Source organism: Lathamus discolor, chromosome 4 (genome assembly GCF_037157495.1).
Source record: "Lathamus discolor isolate bLatDis1 chromosome 4, bLatDis1.hap1, whole genome shotgun sequence".
NCBI lineage: Eukaryota > Metazoa > Chordata > Aves > Psittaciformes > Psittacidae > Lathamus > Lathamus discolor.
Genome location: NC_088887.1, coordinates 75,192,944 through 75,212,358, shown reverse-complemented (window position 1 = coordinate 75,212,358; position 19,415 = coordinate 75,192,944). Strand labels below are relative to the sequence as shown.

At 36.9% G+C, this 19,415-nt stretch overlaps 1 protein-coding gene across 1 annotated transcript in view; it reads left to right on the top strand.

Moving 5' to 3' along the window:
* GPC6 (glypican 6) overlaps positions 1 to 19,415 on the top strand; it is a 763,338-nt gene that overhangs the window by 409,034 nt on the left and 334,889 nt on the right. The window contains exon 3 of the mRNA XM_065675796.1: positions 5,812 to 6,203. Coding sequence (XP_065531868.1) covers positions 5,812 to 6,203 — 392 coding nt within the window. The remainder of the gene's footprint in view (positions 1 to 5,811; positions 6,204 to 19,415) is intronic.

The window sequence follows — 19,415 nt, the reverse complement described above, 5'->3', positions numbered from 1 at the left end:
GGTAGCCTCATTTTTACTTAAAACATTGAGACTGCACTGTCTTTTAACAAATTTAGTAGGCTCCAAAACATTTCATAATGTCATGATATTTACATAGGATTCTAGAAAGGTATCTATATCCATGAACAGCTAAATCATTTCACCTGTAGATGATTTTACCCAAGGCATTTAAGTAAAGGATGTGAATCACCTATTTTGGAATTTGCAATTACACAATTATCTGAGTTCTATTTCTTAACTTTAAATGCAGTGTATATACATTCAAAATGAGTTAAAAAAAATGAGAACGATTTTCAACAGACCTCATCAAACTGCAGCTTTTGTTGTTCCTAATGGGAGATGAAATTGGTTTCCGCGTTGTGGCTGTTGAGTGTTTCTAAAGGTCAAAGATATAAGGGAATTTTAAAATTAGTTATTCAGGCTCACTAAAAAAGTAATAGCAATGCACTGCTAGCCTTATGCATACGATTAATTCACTCTTGAATATAGATACAAATGTAATGTCAAAAAATAGGGGAAAACATCATCTGCTATAAGTATTCTCCTTACAGCAATGTTTTCTCAATCAGGAAGTTAAATTGAGTTCTTTTTGTTTTGTAAGGTTAGTTACTGCTAGAAGAATGTCTCTAGAAACCAAAAATAAAACACTTGGAAAATATAAAAGTATAGAAACCAGAGAGATTAATTTCACTTGAATTTCCTTGAGATAAATCACAGCTTTCATTGATTGATAGCATTGTGAAATACTTCTTTTTTAAAAAAAATAGAAAAAGAAAAGCATGCCTTTGCAAGGATCCTGCAAAAAGATGGAAGTCCACAAAATTTTTTTCATGAATGACTTTGTGAACAAAGAAAAGCAGAAATAGGGCAGTGGAAAAAAAACCAAAACAAACCCACACCAACCCAAAGCCAACAAAACTGCGATTGATGTATGTCATGAATGTAAGTATCTGTACCTAAAGAACCCCCAAAGAACCTGTCTAAAAAGTCAGCTTACCTGAATCCTAATATCCTTCTTACCATCAGCCTTATCAGGACTGGGAAGTTCAAAGACGTGACACTGATTTAGGTAACTAAAGCCCACATAGGGTGTAGATGCATGCAAATCTTCACAATAAATGGTAGATCAATAGATTTTGTACATCTAAATTCTCAAAGCTCTTCGCAAATCAATGCCCACAAGTAGGAGAACAAGGCTGTAATAGGGTATTGCCTGTATGTTTTGGGTGGTGTTAGTCAATGATGGATTAAATCGGTATGCTGCCCTGATCAGTCTTTTCCAGAAAGGCTGATAAGGCTGATCTAAAATCAGACATATATCCCTGTCCACAGCCTCTAAAGTGCTCTGTGCAGCTATGCTGTTTTTTTTCAGGTAAGAGTGAGAATGCTTGTCCGGTATATCAGATGCTCCATAGTATGGCATTCAGATCTCAAGTTCTGCTAAAAAAAGAAAGCTGAGCAGACTATATGGTAATTAAATGAAATTTCCTTTTAGTCTTTTTGGTCTTAAAGCTCATGCATATCTTTTTTTGTTTTTGAGAATTGTACAACAAACTGTTTCTAGCTTCGCATCTTGTCTTACAGTCAGATGTTGGTTTTGCTAAAATTACAGATGGAAAAGAAAATGCAGGGGAATTTATCATGCTAGAAATGATCATAGAACATCAACTCCAACATAACACAACTTTTTTTTATCTAATAATTGCCAGTAGATGGTTGTGAATATATTTTGTTGAAGGTAGGTATTACGTCATGTCATACTCCAATATTAGCCCAGTCCTGATGCACTGATTTACAGCGACTAGTCATCACTTTGGAATTAAGCTAGCTCCTAGGTTGAATTGCACAATGACACTAGATTATCTGTGCTAAAATGGAGTGAAGAAGTCCACTTTCAATTGAGAAGGTAGTGTGAGAGCTAGCAAGACCTTGCTTTTAATCTAAGAGCAGTACCTATCATTCCGTAAAAAAATCTAGTAATGCATTGTGTCCTTTCACTTTGTAACTGAGTTGTCTTATCACAGACAGAACATTTTAAAGCAATTCAGACTTCATTTGCAGAGTCTGTTGTTATCTATCTTTCATCCTTAATTTACAAATAATATTTAAAAATGAAAGCTAGCTGAAGTGTTATCCATTGACTGGAAACCTACCATTTAAGCCTATATAGGGCATGTAACGGTTTGCAACAGCAATCTTCTCTCCATCTTTTCAGTAATTCAGTGTGCTTTAGAACTTATCTTTTCCAGCTACCTCATAAGCAGAATGGAATGGGCTTCCTGAGACCATCTGGGTAATAGATGAGAACTGTAGAAAAAAAGTGTTTGCAACATAAGATGTAGCCAGGACATATTCTGTCATATAAATGAATCACCACTTAAAATTAGGAAAAGTTATTTCCAGAGTTAATACTTCTCATGACAGCCTATTTTGGCAGCAAAAAAAAATCACAAGATATATATTTTAAAACACTGTGCAGCTCTGTCTTATATAGATTCTCCTCTCCCACCCTAGTACTTGAGTGCCTTCCAGAAGCACATTAAGCAAGATGACTAATGTCTGTCTCATCTTCGTTCTTTTACTTTGAGCTGAAATATTACATTATTTTTCAAAAGCTACCTGCAATTTGCTGAAATATCATCTTTGCAATGAACATAAAATCTTTACATTACTGTGAAGACCATGGGAAAATTCAGCCTTGCAGAAGCTAGTACAGTTTCTTCTGATCTAACTGGACAAGTGCCCGGTTATGCCAGGACACAGTTTCTGTACATAAGATTACATAAAATAAGATGCAAATCAGATTTCTGTCTTGATGTATGGAGGTTTAAAAAAGCAAGTAATTCTTCAGAGCAGCGTTTGTTTTGCTGGACAGAGTTGATTGAGAATTTTTCTAATTAGTACAACAGGAGATCTCTTTCTTCCTGGAACTAAAGAGGTATTCAATTTTGCAGTTGTTGCTCCTTTATTATCCTGACTCTGCATAGTGTTACTGATGCAGATAACTCTCTTAAACTGTCTTTTGTATCAAAGCATGTAGAAGACTAACAGTTTAACTTTTTAATGGTATAATAACTTACTCTAAGCAATAGCTCTCAAAAGACTAGAGACCTATGAGAAGACTAAAAATTGAATAAATGTAATGCTATTTAGAGGATATTAGCTTTCCTACAGAATGCGTATGTATGGTGTCACATTTGGACTAGCATGAAATTTTAAGCATGTGGAGTTACTGATAATGTTTGTATTGCAGTATAAATAAAGATTGCAACCAGCATGACCACATTATGTTACATGCTGTAAAGCACAGAATAAATATCTACCCCTCCCTGAAAAGTTTGATTGGCCTCCAGCAAACTGGCTATGAGATTGCTAAATGATATCCCTGCACAAAGAAATAGTAGGCTAACAATCTCAGACAAAAGCATCTGTCAGCAAGCTCAGTTATGCTTTGCTGTGACTGACTTATGCAGTGGCATCATCCTTTAAGATAAATAGTTGGATTCCCAGTATAGCTATGGATTGGGAGGATCCAGCATATGAATTGCTTACAGCAGGCCCCCAGCATACAGGGAATTAAGGAAGAGAAAATGAGGGTCCTGGATTTGCTTTTTTTGTGATCGTCTTTCCCAGTTGTCATTCAGTTGCACTGTTCTGAAAGCCTGGCTTAAACTTTAAAATACATTCTAATTTCAGCCTCAAGTTCTCTGCCATCCTTTTGCCTTTCAGATTGTGTGACTAGAGAGGTAGATGTATTCAGCAGTACAGCCAGTGTACATTATTTCTTAGACCAAGAAATGCTGAATATATAAAATAGTAATCAGGATGGTTCAGACATCAAGGATAACACCAGGTCAGGGTTAGCGTGAAAAACAGCTTTGTTTTGCTTTTCTCTTAAATAGCTTTGTTAGAACTAGTGGATAATTTGGAAACACAGCAGAAAAGACTGTGTTGTGTACCTCAAGTTATTCTGTTTGGCAACAAAGAATAGCATGGGTTTCTTTTTCATTGTGTGTTTTGTTGTGGTGATTTTGGGGAGTTGGTATTTTGGGGGTTTTTTTTGCTTCTCCTTATATAAAATATTTGGCAAAAGCATATTCTTTTCCAGCTGGAATTTGTTGCCTGTGAAGAACTATGGTTTTAATGACAGTTTAGACGTTGATACATCTATTAGAATATATTTTGCCTTTAATAAATGCTTTGATGTAGTGAGTACATTCTTAATGTTCTGTGTATACATTTTCATGATAAGTCCTTTGCAGTTATCTGGGAGATCAAAGACTGAAGCTCTGCACAATTTCTGCCAAAAAGATGAGGCTTTTTTCTTACTGAGTCCTTGTAGACTGGTCCATAGTGTTCAGTGGATTCTGCTTTCAGCTGTTCATAGTTGCAAATCCTCAAATTTAGTGTAGATTTTTTCTTACACTGTCTTAATTGCCATCATGTCTTTAGCATTGCAGTGTTTTTTTCATTTTTATGAGTCACTGCAGCCGCAGCAGGGCCCTATTTTAAAAGAATATTCACATTATAGCATTAGCCAAGATTGTAAGAAGTCAGCACATCCCTGCAGTTAGCACACACAGATGCGTCTATGGGCAATGACCACATATGTAGAATCTGGTATCCCAGAGTTGGCTGTGGAGATGACTCCTGCATCAGTGTGAATCATTTAATTGCAGCAAATATACATGTTTTGCCAAAGGTATTGCCATCTCTGCCTTGCTGTCTGCAGTGCCAAATTTACAGGCCACAACAGTCAATGAACTCTTTTCTCCCAAAAGAGGTTTAAGAAGGTTGACAAGCAGAAGATGGGGTCTTCTAAAAGCCAGGACAAGCTATGCCTACTCTTGGCAGATGTGTTTAAAGAACTCCTGTACATGCTCAGTGGATTTCTTGGGAAAACCTAAGCACCATATGGCAGTTCAAGGATTTTAGCAGAAGAGATGATAACATATTTCCACTGTATCTCATGGGCTTGGTTTCCAGTGTGAATAAAATCCACAAGCTGAAATTCAGAAATAGGTTATAGTTTTGGCCTCAGGAGATAAAAGGCACAGAAACAGTAAAGTCTGATATCCTTTCAAAAAATTTTAAGGTCTGCTGTTCAAAAACCAACAACTAGCACAAACTGGAATTAGAAGGCTGGCTGTGACATGATTAATGGAGGGTGCTAGTACTGTTCTACAGCAGAGTAGCAAATTATTGAAAATACTAACAATTTCTTAGTATTGCCTAGACACATAATCCTTTTAAGAGGGATCCTGTTCATTTCCACTCAGGTGTCTTTCAAATTCTCTTCAAGATTATTTGCAAAGAAGTTTTCAGATTTGTTTCAATTCTATATTGTATATTGTTCTATAATGTAAAAACTGTAGCAAAATCGAACTTATAATTATCTAGCTAGTCTGAAATCCTTAAATTTTCAGTTAAATCATCATATTAATGACTTCACTTCTAGCTTAGAAGATGTAGTATAGTGGCTATGGAGGATATTGAAAGGGACAGAGATTGCCATGTTCAAAAAGTCCATGAAGAAGAAGTGGAACTACCTTCACTGAAGTTCTCTATATGGTTTTTTCATGTTCACTGTTACAGGTTGTGTATCTTTCTGCTTGGGGAATTCAGGTTATAATCAATTTTTCTTTACATCTAAATTAAGCCTTTTCCTATCCAAGTAGATGAATGTCACTAGTAAAGTACTGTGGTAGCAACATGTTTAGACAAACTTTACTAATGGCCACAAGAATGCAATCAAAAACCCCTTTGTACCTTACTACTATATCCATTAACACTTGCTTGTTTCCCCTGCAGAATTTTTCCGAGAACTTCTGGAGAATGCAGAAAGATCCTTAAATGACATGTTTGTCCGGACATATGGCATGCTGTACATGCAGAACTCAGAGGTGTTCCAGGACCTTTTCACGGAGCTGAAGCGGTATTACACAGGAGGCAATGTGAACTTGGAGGAAATGCTGAATGATTTCTGGGCTCGGCTGCTGGAGCGGATGTTCCAGCTCATAAACCCCCAGTACCATTTCACTGAGGACTACTTGGAGTGTGTAAGCAAGTACACAGACCAGCTGAAGCCATTTGGAGATGTACCCAGGAAGCTGAAGGTTCAAGTGACTAGAGCATTCATTGCTGCACGGACCTTTGTTCAGGGACTGACAGTAGGAAGAGAGGTTGCGAACAGAGTATCCAAGGTAATCTGAAATCGGGGGGGTGAGATGTTGAGCTTGAATTTATCTCAGACTTGCTAGACAATTGAAATGTGACTGTGCAACTTCATTTTTACTATGATCGGTGGGTGTTTGATTGGTTGGGTTTTATGTCTACTGATACACCCATCCTAAGTTTATAAATAGGGGCAACAGTTGTTTTTAATTCCTTCTGGAGATATTAAGGCAATACTGACTGGAAAGCGTTTCTCTGTGCTTAAGACACAATGAAATACCAATATACATCAATGTTATAGCGTGATACTGATTGTCATTAGTAATTCAAAACTGTCTACATATATAAAAGATGATGATTATGATCAGAATTTAGATGTTTCAAGCAAATTTATGCTGCTGTTCATTAGCGCAGTACAGCTCTCCCAGCATTCATTCATCATGCAGCTGGGTGATGGATTTTGTTAGAAATGTCTAGTCGTGTTTTTGATGAGAAAATAGACAAACAGTGACACCTCTGAAGCTTGAGCTTTCCCAAAGGATGGTTTGACTCACATTTATTTTAGTTTTGATTATTTACCTATGCAAATATTTGTGATAATTGTAATTGAGGGCTTCACGTAATTAAAGCTATGTAAGAAAAAAACACACAGAGAAATAACCCATCTGGGTACCAGAAATGTGCCTGAACTACTTTCTCTTATACAGTGGTTCAAATTCAGGTTTATTTTTATGAATTGCTCTTCCAGCTAGATACCTGTTCTGTGAACTGGCTATTTCACATTCCTTGCAGTATATTTGGACCTTAACTGTATTCTGAAATGCTGTAGTGAGATCCACTATCAAATGCCCAAAGACATTTGAACAATAAGTGCATGAATGATTTTGACATTTGCCCCATGCAGTACTTGCATTTACAAGCATAAGCCATTCATCTTCCTCCTGAGGACTGCCTCACTTGCTTCATTTAAATCACAGCCAGAAGGTGAGGTAGAGGTAGAGATAGATTTTCAGTAGACTGAAAATTCAAGCACTCAACAAGATGAGGCTTCTAAACTTTTCTTATCCTGTATTATGTGATATTTCACAATTACAAATTCAGAAGCCATGAAGACAGAGAGGTAGTCATCAAATGAGAGCCTGATTTTTATGTCTAGGTGACTGTATGGGAGGAGAGGGTCATTTTGCACTTGGAAGTCAGTGAATGAAATACATGATCCTGGTCACTCAGCTAGAACCAAGGTCTCTTCCTCCCAAGTGCTTCCTGGACTATAAGGTTGTCTTCCCTTTTCTTCTGACACTGTCAATGCTTGCAGTCCTTTCCAAACAGTGGCAGGGCATTTCCATGAAGTCCCAGTCCACATAGTCTGATAGATACGGGGAAGATACAGCTCTTTAGCCTCCAAGTTGCTGAACTCATAGATCTGCAGCCCCAGATTTCCTCTGAAGAGAGATGATGTCCCTGTGGGACAGGTTTTAAGAGAAAGTGCTGAGCTCTGATGTCACTATTGTCAGTAGGCATGAGGTCTTGCTGCATCAACTGAATCAGACTGTATGGAGTAAGCTGTGTAATTTGTGCAACAGATGTATAATTTCTGAATCCCAAACAGATTAAGGGTTTAAGGTTTGAATTGTCTGCTGAGATGTCACTTTCCTTGTTCTGTACAGAATGTGCAGGTGTCTCCAGGAAATGTTTTTATCTTGCCTGCTGTGGTTTGGGCACATAAGCCCTTTCAAGAACAGGGTTTGTCACAAGATCTGTAAATGAGCCTATGATCCAGTAATGAGAACTACTAGCCTTGTAATCATGTAGAGAGCCTTTTTGTTGTGTTACTACAAAAAGTGTAGTCATAGGCAGACCAGCATAAGTGACAAATGTAGAAAATGACATCCCTTTTTTTTTAAACATTCTTAAAAAATCCCTGCAGCCATTCGTTAGAGTTTATATGTAAGTTTAGAAGCAGAAAAGAGGCATGTAAATATTTTTAGTTGCTGGTTTGGAAGTCATCTGGATTCAGCATGGATTTCATTTTCATTGTACTCTAATATTGAAAGATTCTGTGATAAGAGTGCCACATCTGGGAAAGTCAAGATAAAGGAAAAAAAAAAGAGAAAATGAAAAGAGCTGTTGCAGATCTTTTACAGAAATTTTTGTCCATTGTCTGCACTGGCTGGGAACAGTGGGGGGGTCTCCTAGCTGCAACATCACAAGCTAAAATGATTCTTTGCTTTGTATTTGCGGACCCATTATCTCACTGAACTGTCACTGCCAAGTGCCACTCACACAGAAAAATGTTGAGTCTATGCTTTCAACTCTGAGAAGGAGTTTTATTATTGAGAAAGTTGTAATAACATCTCCTTTGGGCCTTTATTTTCTCAGCCTTTTGTGGCCCATTTCTGTAAAGCAGTTGGTGGGCCACACACTCAGAAGTATTTGTTCCCTATCTAATGTCAGGGACACATAATTTCTAAAGATTTCAGAGAGGGTGAAATGTTGGTACTAACTGAAAACGAGGCAGTCGAATTCCTTCCAAAAGAGCAATACCTCCCTCTCTTTCCAATTAATCATGCTCTCAAGCACATGCAAAATAGGCAACACATATCACAAATATTTTCCACTTGCAATAGTAGTTTGCAATTTACTTATATCAGTGAGATTATCATTTAGATAAGTCCCATTTAGATAAATAGGGAGGGAGGGTAGTTAGGGCATCTTGGGTTTGTAATTTTTTCTGATATTATATTTCAATTGTAAGTAGTCATAGTTACATTCAATCTCTCTGAAGTTGTGCAGTCTTAGTTGAACGGTGTTTTCATGATCTCAAAGTTCAACTGCATTTTTTAATTTTCGGAGATTGTAAAGTCATTTTATTTCTCATACCACTGCATTAAAACTTTGTCGGTCTGTGTGGCTAAGGGCTTGTTAAATCTCCACTCAGTGCAGTGTATTTATTTCCACTGCTTTGACTAGACCTCAGCTCATTAAATTCTAGATATGCTTTGTAAAGATGTGTATGCATATGAGCAAAAAGGAATTACAGTATTTCTAACAGTGAAAAAATGTAACCTATTCATTCATCAGTATATAAGAATCATAGACTATCTCAGGTTGGAAAAGACCCATAAGGATCATCAGTCCAACTCCCTGCTTCTTGCAAGACTATCTACTAAACCGTATGACTAAAGAACATTGTCCAGATGCTCCTTGAACTCTGACAGGCTTGGTGCTGTGACCAGTTCTCTGGGGAGTCTGTTCCAGTGACCAACCACCTCCTCAATGAAAAACTTTTCCTAATGTCCATTCTGAACTTCCTCTGATGCAACTTCAATATATAATATTCAATATATAACATAAGAACTGTCATTTAGGCACACCAAACATTTATTCAGTTGGGGTTTTTTTCCTCAAAGATCATTAATTTAAAGGTTAGTACAGGAGCAGGGTTTTTAGTATACTTTTTTAAGCTATAGCTAATAGCTGTTTCTAGACTTGAGCCACAGCCTCAGAAATAATTGGGAAAATTTTGTGCTGCCTGTTTTTCTACTAATTTGTCAGATCCTAAAACCCTGTAGAATGGGCTTTTCTGCTTTGTGACCATTTGGTGGCAAAAAAAAAAAAAAAGTGCTATCCTTCTCCCGTATGCTATCTTCTAGCATATTCAAATTCAGTATTTTTAAATGTATTATGTTTTTCTCAAAAAAAAAAAAAACCCAAACCTTCCTGACCAGCTGTGATTTAGTATTTAATGCTAAACTGAACAAACTACTGAAAATATTTCTGAAGTTGCTGCCAGCTGTGATTGCCAATAATATGATAGAAAAGACGTGCATATTTTTCATTTTCATGTTCTGGATACTTTACAAGAAAATAATGCTAAGTTATTCTTTCTGATTCTAAGCAAAGCATTCTCAGTGGTCAGAATACTCTCTTTCTCTTTGAACTGAACCGTCATTGAGTGGTGGAAAATGTAGCAGAAAAAAAAAAAATGGAGAGGAAAATTTTAAAAAGGGAGGGTTTATGTCTTTTGAGGAGCTTATTATTCCTGAAATACTTTTTGCAAATATATTCATAACTGAATTAAGACAATTTTAAAGCTGCTTGTACTGGAGAATCTTTTTCATTAAATAAGGAAGAATATAAGTAAGAGTTCCAGACCAAACACAGAATGTAGAAAATAGAACTAATTCCCAAAACAAAAGGATTAAGACCGAAACTGAGGATAGCATTCCACCTAAGGAAGATTTTTCCTGGAAACATTTTCTTTCCATATACTTCTCATTGCAAGTTATAGAAAACAGGAGCGGGAAAAACAAAAAAAAAACAAAAACAAAACAAAACACTTTTTTTTTTATGTTTCATGAGCATAATTTCCCAAGCCTGACTTATTCCAATTTCATGTTTTAACCAGGGTAAACTCACATTAGGAACAGAGGAGTTTAGTTGAGAGAAAAAACAAATAATGACTTATGACTGGACAATCCTATCCAAAAGCACAGTCATTAGCCAGCTGTCATTACCCCACTGCTGTTCAGAGCTCTAATTTAATCCTAGGCAGACAGTTATATTTTCATTGCCTCTTGCAGTGAATCTGGTTCACTAGGAACAGCACGTGAATGTAGAGTACTTTTATTTACATAGATCTAGGGGTTTAGTTATTGTCTGCCAGTTTTGCTTTTCCCTAAGTTTGACTGGTTTGTGATTTGTTGGGTTTATTTCCAAATTTGACCGCTTTCTTCCCATTATATACTGGAATAAGGACAAGAAGAATTGTTCTTAGTTTGACTTCGCCTTTCACACTTGCAAATTTGTGCTGCTGGCAACAAAAGTAGTTTTTATACCAGAAGTAAAGTGAAGCTTAGCTCGGGGGCATCATTAGGAGCAGTTAGTGATTTTGTTAGTGGAATAAACACCAAAGATTTGTGACCCAGCCACTAAGAACTTATTTCATTAATGCATTTGAATATTAATTATCATTTATTGCAAAATAAAAAAGGCTGTTACAATACTTTTCTCACTGTATGGCATAGACTATATGTCTCCCTCTTTTTAAACGAATTAAAACCATTCCTCCCCTGAATATTATCAAATTATGTTAATATCAGACTTCTTATTAGAATCTGGTGATAAATGGGCAAAGTAAAACAAGTTCAGTAATAAAATTATAAGGTTAAACCTAAGATCAGTAGTGAAAAACAGTCTCTAGTAATTGCCTGAATTACTTCTACTCACAGAATGCCAAGCCACTGCTTTTCTAATACACTAAATCAATATTCTTACAAACTCTGCTTTTCATGGTTTATAAGTAAACATTCAACAGTTTGTGAGACACATAAACAAAGGTCAATATTGAATGTCACACTGATTCAGCATGTAATTATTGCACGGAGGGGGGGAGAAATATGACATGCTGATAATTCAGGTAATTAAAAGCCAAAACAAATAGTACTTCAGTGCTGGAAAATGTGATTTGCAGGGTGTGACAGATAAGAAGCTACATGTCCTGTATATTTTAACTTCATTGGATGAAGAGGTTTGGCATTTTAAGTCACAGAGGGAAGGAATTCTAAAAAGGACTGTGGTTTTCACTGAATAATCCTTAGTTCAGATTGTTAGTTAGGAACAGCCCAGCTGAGCAAGCATAGTTTTTATTATTTTTTTGTTTCTATTGCTTTAAGGTTTTTTCAGTCATTCATTCTTTGAGGTTTAATTGAATTAATCTGTCTTTCTAAGAACTGGATCACACCAATCCATGAATGGGCCATGTTCTTTTTAAACTTTTCTATCCCTTGGTGTTCCTCAGGCAAGGGAGTCCAGGGATTAACGAGACAGAGGAATTTCAGAGCTTAGAGATGCCTGTGACATAGAAGCAGGACTGCATGATACCTACATTGGAGTGCTTTGTGGGGAGTATCCTTTGAATTGACATTCTCCAGCTATGCAGGAAATCTTTCCTACTTTCTTGGGGAAAAAGGAAAAAAAAAAGAAAAAAAAAAGAGACATAAACCAATCCTGTTAATTTGCAGACATTTCATGGAAAAATAAAATTATATCCAGGTATCTCAAGGCTGCTGCAGGTGCACTAGAACATGTCCCAGAGGAGCTACTCAGGAGAAAAGGCCTAAAATGAAACAACAACTCCAACAAAAGGAAAACAGGAGGTCTGCAAAAGCTGTTGTCCATGACCTCTTAGAATTGTTAGATATAATCCCGCCTGGCTTCTCCATTCCTTATGTCTCTAAATTTCATTCAGCTAGCTTTCTAGCTAGCTTGAGTTTAGCTGAGTCATACCACTCAGTAAGATACTCAGTCTTGCTCAGTTCCCCTTAAGTAGGTCTACTAACCCGGTTTCCTGCTATGTATCATTGCACATCTCAAAATCTGCATTAATCCTGTCTTCTTTGTATCATTCATAAGCAAAGATCTTCTGATTACAGTGCTTTTGCTCAGTTTATGTCTTTTTTTAGAATGCCTCTGACACAGAAAATGCACTTTTATGAGCTCTACATGAGGCTTCTAACTATATATTAAAAGCCAAATGAAAGTAATGTCATTAAAAACTGTTGTGACACATTAGAAAAATAATTACTCAAATCAAGGTTTTCTTTAGGATTGCCGGAAAGCACATTTTGCACACGAAGTTTTCTTACCAGTTGTATTGCTCACCTATAAAAGATGTTGGTATGGCACTTGCAGAACCTATTTAAAGAGATAATGTAGAACATTTCCAGAGGAATTCCTGGAACAAAGGATGTATCCTAATGCATGTCATGATACACAGCCAAGTCATGATAAAAATAATGGTGAAGAAGCAAAGCTCACCTAGGAGCTTGCTGACCTTGCTAGATTTAGACCTTCTCTGTAATTAATCTTACAGCGGGATTTACATTTTTGCTGGTTTAGCACAGGAGCGTACAATAAAATTCAGAAGAATCAAATGGAAATTGGAAGATGAGAAAGTCTGAAGGTTAAGCAGTGTGAGAAGATCTGTATCATTTTGCAGCATGCTGACTTTGTAGAATGCCTCTTTTTAGAGATTGTCTTCATCCTGTTTCAAAGGTAGCTTATGGAAACACTTTTTTAATCGCGATTTGTTAAAAGCAATTAATTTTATTTCTCATGTGAGCCACAATCACAAAAACTAATAGGTTCTTCTGCCTTCAGGTTTCTGCAGAAAACATTAGTCAAGAATATACCTGATTTACCTAAAACTTGTCAGGAATACTGACTGGAATTTAAATGTATATCTGCTTAAGTGCTATAGTCAACAAATTCATCAGCAGCACATTGAAAAGGTCAAATTTTCTTTGAGACTTTAAAATAATTAATTTGGAAATCAACAGTGTGGCTCCAAGTTCAATTCTCAGTTATTCCAAGGTCAGTGACAGTTGGCTTCATTGCTGAAGTCTTGAATCTCAAAATATATCTCAAACAAAAGAAAAACAGTATCAAAATAGGAATGCAAAATGAAGTATTTCATTTTGGAAAATAACAGTTCTGGTCATCTATAAAATGTTAAACTTATCTCCATACTCCAGTGTCTGCTTCTAAAGGGAATTTTTTATTCCAGAAGCTTGCTGATTTTTTTTTCCATAATCTTTTCTAAAGAGAAAATGTCGCTTCTGTCCAGTCCACGTGTCAAAGGCTGTCATTGCTTTCTTTTTCTTCTACCTTTCTCCTTCTCCCTTTTTTAATTTTTTTTAAAGCCCTTAGGAAGAATTCGATTTTTTGACTGAAAACTAAATGTACCAGACAAAATAGTGGAAAAGTAGAGTTTAGAATAAGATTAGGAGGATTTAGCTGAACTCAGCTATACATATCTGTCACCATTATCTGGCCAAGAGCAGAAACTACGTGTATTGAGAGAGGATTTTAATATAAGAAATGCCTACTGGTCCTTCATAGTGGGTTGCCATCCTTTGACAGCTGACATACAACGTTTTGCCATTTCCCAACGTCTAAGCATAGTTTTCGCCTGTGAACACCTTCCCCATTCTTGCAAATGGTTTTACTTTTAAAACTGCTGGGGATGTTTTCATGTTCAGGTCTGTCCCAGTACTGGTCAAGTTTGACTTCAGGTCTTTGATTTTAAAAGGTTTATCAATTTTGCATGAATGTACCAGTGGAGATATTGCTGGATTTATTCGGGAAGCATGTACAGACTCCTCACTTCACTCCGTCTTACCTGTATCACCAAGCAACAGAATTGCGTCTACACTTGCCTTTTGTGCTTTTTCTTCCCATGATTCTTTCATTCACATCCATGTGTTGGCACTCTCCATGGATCCAAAAGCAGGTGTTTGTAAGGCAGTATCTGGCAAGCTGACAAAGCTAAGAAGGGCTAGTGCTCCACAACAGAGACGTTGATGTGATTGTTCTATTTCAGATGGAGGTTTTATGCATCCATTTGGTAGAGAGAAGCCTGAGCGGCCACAGACATGAATCTGAGTTTCATAAAAATAGCCTTCAGTGTTTAAATACAAGAAAGAGAGAAATTACAAGCTGCATTCTTCAGTAATTTGCTGGCCCAGCAGTACCATCACTCACTGTGATGTTATGGCACACTGTGGCAGCTGTTAAGAACCATTTTTCAGGCAAAACAAGTGAATGCATATAGATCTAAGCACTTAATATTCCCTGGGGAATGCAATAATCGACCAGCTGTGGTCTGTTGTATCTAAGCCGTATGAAGTCAAAGCAGCTCTGGCCCAGGAGCCAGAAAAACATAAGGAAGAGCTTCTCAGCTCAAACACCACCTTCTTTTAGCAACCTGATCTAGTTGAAGATGTCCCTGATCATTGCAGGGTGGTTGGACTAGATGACCTTTGAAGGTTCCTTCCAACCCAAGCTATGATTCTATGACTGTATGGTCTTCAGTGCTGATGGAACAGGGAATTAGGTTGGGGCAAGTCTGACTTAATTCTCACCCATATAGGTGTGGCCATAAGTACTTAATTCTCATTTTTCACTATGCCAGAAAACAAACCCATGTTCAGTGACAAACTCCTCCTTGCCCGTTCCACGCCCAAACCCCTTTTGCCATGTTTGCCATTTTTCGCTATCAGATTACTATGTTGGTTTTGGATCTGGCCACACCACCTTTTATATTTGCCTATTTCCCTGTTAAAGTCATTTATGCATCCAATTTCTTCAGGCTAGATCTGTTATTTTGTTGCTTTTAGCTTTAACTGACTATATTAATATTAGAGTGCCAGTCAATTCATTATATATTTGAAACAATTTAATTTTGTTTGCTGTTTTGCAAAGGACAGCCTGAAAAAAAAAAAAAAAAAAAAAAGAAGAAAATATTTTCTTCCAACCTGAGTATTAGCTTTGAATTTGCACTGACATTTTCTTTGGAACCTATCCCTTGTTGTAAGATGTAGTTTTGTAGGAAAGATATGCAGGTGTGTATCATTCATCATCACCCATCCGTTTGTAAAGAACATTGCACATCTGCTTTGCAAGAAAAGCATATAGAAACCAAACAACAGGACAAACTACTGTCAGAAGCTTACACACTGTACCTCAAAACTGAAGTTCTTTTGGAAACCCTCAGGAAGTTTCCTGGACATAAGTATAAAATTAAAGAAGTCTCCTAATGTGTTACATCTAGTTTATTGCTACATAATTCATTGTAGGTACCATTCAACATTTAAAAGTAAGAGAGAATGCACCAACTGGAAATTAATGCAATTCACATTTTCACTTGAATGACAGTTAAAATTTTGGGTGAAGAATGTTTGCAGATTAACTTACACTCTGGAGTCTCCAAAGCTAACAGAGGAAGCTGGAGTCTTTACTACTATATATTTACTTTTTCTTCAATTTTATTTTACAGTCTTATAAAGTATGCAGTAAAGTTTGTTAAAAATAAAAAGGGGAGGACAAGGAGCAGGAGAGGTAAAAGTTAAACCCAAAGTGCCTTGACTGTCTTATTTTTACCCTGACTCCAGAGAAAGCATCCTAAGGCCATATTTTATTTTCTGTCTGATTACCCAGAACTACTTCTGAGATAAACATCTTCCAGTCTTAGCCTAGTACTGAAGCACTGTGAATGTGCATATATCAGTATATTGCATATTTTTATATGTAAAGGTTGATTCTCTATTTAAGATTCAGTCTGTGCCTCCCTCTCCTTCCTCCCACTATCCTTCCTGAATCAGTAAAAAGTACCTCTAGCCATTGACTTCAATCTGAACTTGATTAGGGTCTGATTGTTCAGATCTGTATAAAAATCAGGTATAAAACAAGAGTTTATTAAGGCAAAGACCTTTACTAGGAAACTGAAGAGCTTACAGAAACTTATTGCTGAGGAAATTTGGGTGGAATAACAGATTTTCAGTCAAGAAATAACCATTTAAAGGCATAAGAACAGCACTTAGGAGTTAACATAGGTAAAATGTTTATAGACTATCAGTATATGTAGTTAAATTCACATAAAATTATCATCAGTGAAATTTCACCCATGTGATTTCTTTAAACACACTGTGAAAATTTAATACATCTCTGAAGCACATGACCTGCCACAAGAGACGTTTTCCAAACTGGGGAGCACAGTGCTCACAGTTGCTAATGTGAACTAGGGTAATTCATGTGTCCTGTAGCAATTAGTTACAAATAAAAAAGCAGAAGAGATTACATACATGAAGAAGAACTTGAACAAAATTTCCTTCTCCATCTGACTTGGTAAATTCTTGCTCACTCTAGTGAGCCAGGGTTTGTTTGACAGCTGATTGGTCCAGTCACAGCATGTATACAAAGCCCTGAAAAAGGTGTATCTGTCAAAATGGATTGAGATCCTTCATCTACTTTTTATCCATCTTTTTGTAAGAAAGTTTTTTCTCTGTGAGTTAAAATCTTCTGTAAGCCGTTTTTTTGAACAATAGCTATAGAGTAACAACATAAAACACTGTTTAGAAGAGGTGTTGGAAGAGAAAACTCTGCTAGAGATGGAACTTAAAGTTTTAAGTATTTCTTTTTCATCATCCCATCTGCAAATATTCAGTTCTACAAGGACATTCCCTTAAGCAGTATCAATATACAGTGTGGAGATTTAAGAGCAGAGACTGTTAACAGCTGGCTGAACATGAGTCAGCAGTGTGCCCAGGAAGGCCACTAGTATCCTGGCTTGTATTAGTACTACTGTGACTGTCAGGGCTAAGGCAGTGATCATTCCCTATACTTGGCACTGGTGAGTCTGCACCTCAAATACCGCGTTCAGTTTTGGGCCCCACAGTACAGGAAAGACGTTGAGGTGCTGGAGCATGTCCAAAAAGAGCAACAACGCTGGTGAAGTGTCTAGAGAAAAGTCTTATGAGGAACGGCTGAAGGAACTGGAGTTGTTTAGCATGGAGAAAAGGAGGCTGAGAGGAGACGTTATTGCTCATTACAACTACCTGAATGGAGAACGGAGCAAGGTTGGTGTCGTCTCTTCTCCCCAGTAACAAGCAATAGGACAAGAGGAAATGGTTTCAGTTTGCACCAGGGGAGCTTTAGATTGGGTATTAGGAAAAATATCTTCCCTGAAAGGGTTGTCAAGCATTGGAACAGGCTGCCCAGGGAAGTGGTTGAGTCACCATCCCTGGTGGTATTTAAAAGATGTGCAGATGCGCCACTTAGGGACATAGTTTAGTGTTAGACTTGGCAGTTCTAGAGTAATGATTGGACTTGATGATCTTAAAAGTCTTTTCCAACCTAATGATTCTATGATTCTATACATCAAAAAGAATTTTAATAGGCCTTGACATATTTTGCAGTAATAGTGCTGATGTAGTGGCATAGGACCTACACAGTGGCATGTATAAAGCACTAAGGTATTCTTTAATGCTGGCTAAGATATGACATCGAACAGACAGTCATTTTGGTGGAAGAAAGAAATGTGTTATATAAATGTATTTAATTGTTGGGTTTTTTTAATTATCAAAATTCTTTTCTCAGTGACTGTGTACTGCATCTTAGTAGGAGGACTAAATACTTATTGATGAATTATTAGATTCCCATAAAGAGACTGATCTTACTGCTTAATGAAGTGACGATCCATGTCAACATTTTGTCTTGTCCTGTCTTCACACACACACATACAGATTCCCAGAGTTCCATGTTGGCAACTGAAGTAGTGGGAAAACTCATCCTGTTCTGAGAGGTGAATTGGATTATCTTCCTTTTTAAAAATTAAAGGTTGTGGAGGTCCACTCACTTATGTTTATGCTCAAATATATTTCAGCATACAAATAGCATGAGAGGAGTAGAGTATGTATATGCATGTGGGTACACAATCTTAACATCACGTAATAGCACACAAATTTTGCTGTTTGAGCTTATAATGACTACATGTTATTACCATCTGATGAATATTTATTGCACTATGCGAAATGTCAATATATGTATGTACATAGATCACAGAAAGCAGTCTTTGGTCCAGTAAATTTGCAGTTGATCTTAATGCAGAGGAAGTCAACAAGTACAGAAAATTACTTTAGGTTTTCTGTACCATATAGATTTAACTTTTGTAGCTTTAATTTTGTCTTTCGGATTCAAAGCTGAAGCAATGCTGAGAGTCACATTTTCTTGTTAAATTTTATCAGTGAGTAAGAACTCGAGTCTGCTGTGCTGTCAAGCTGATGTCCTTTAAAAACAGTAAGAATAAACAAATGTATTCTAATGGAGACATTTTTCACTACTATGCTTTTACCTACATCTATTTGCAGCATGATCCAAAAAGCTTCAGAAGTAAAATGTTTCCTAAATGCCCTGAGATACTCAAATACAATGCTGTGTTTAATGTGAAAGTGGCAAATGGGCAGATGTGAGAAGAATGGACTTTTGTTTTTTTGGCAGATGAAAATGCTTAGAATTGTGTTCATAAGCAAGAAAGGTTAAAGGTTTATAGTGCAGAGAATGTTAAATGAGTTGAGAAGGTGCTAAGCAGCAGAATGCTTGATGCAGAAAAAGTAGAAGAAAGGTGTTCTTGGAAGCTAAGATCAAGAGTGATATTTAATAACAAGACATTCATATTGCCTAGGATAGGCACTGATCTAAAGTAACTAGGTTGAAAACAGAGTGACTTAATGCTGTTTCTGCAATCCTTGGAGAAAAATAGGCACCTCCAGGGGGGTATTCACATCTTGTGCATGTTGAATCATGCTCTAGAGCTGACAGTCTCTCAACAAAGGAGAGGGAACAGAGAGAACCACGAGTGGCCATTCAATGCATGAGCCAGCCTATAACTAGTCCACAGTAAA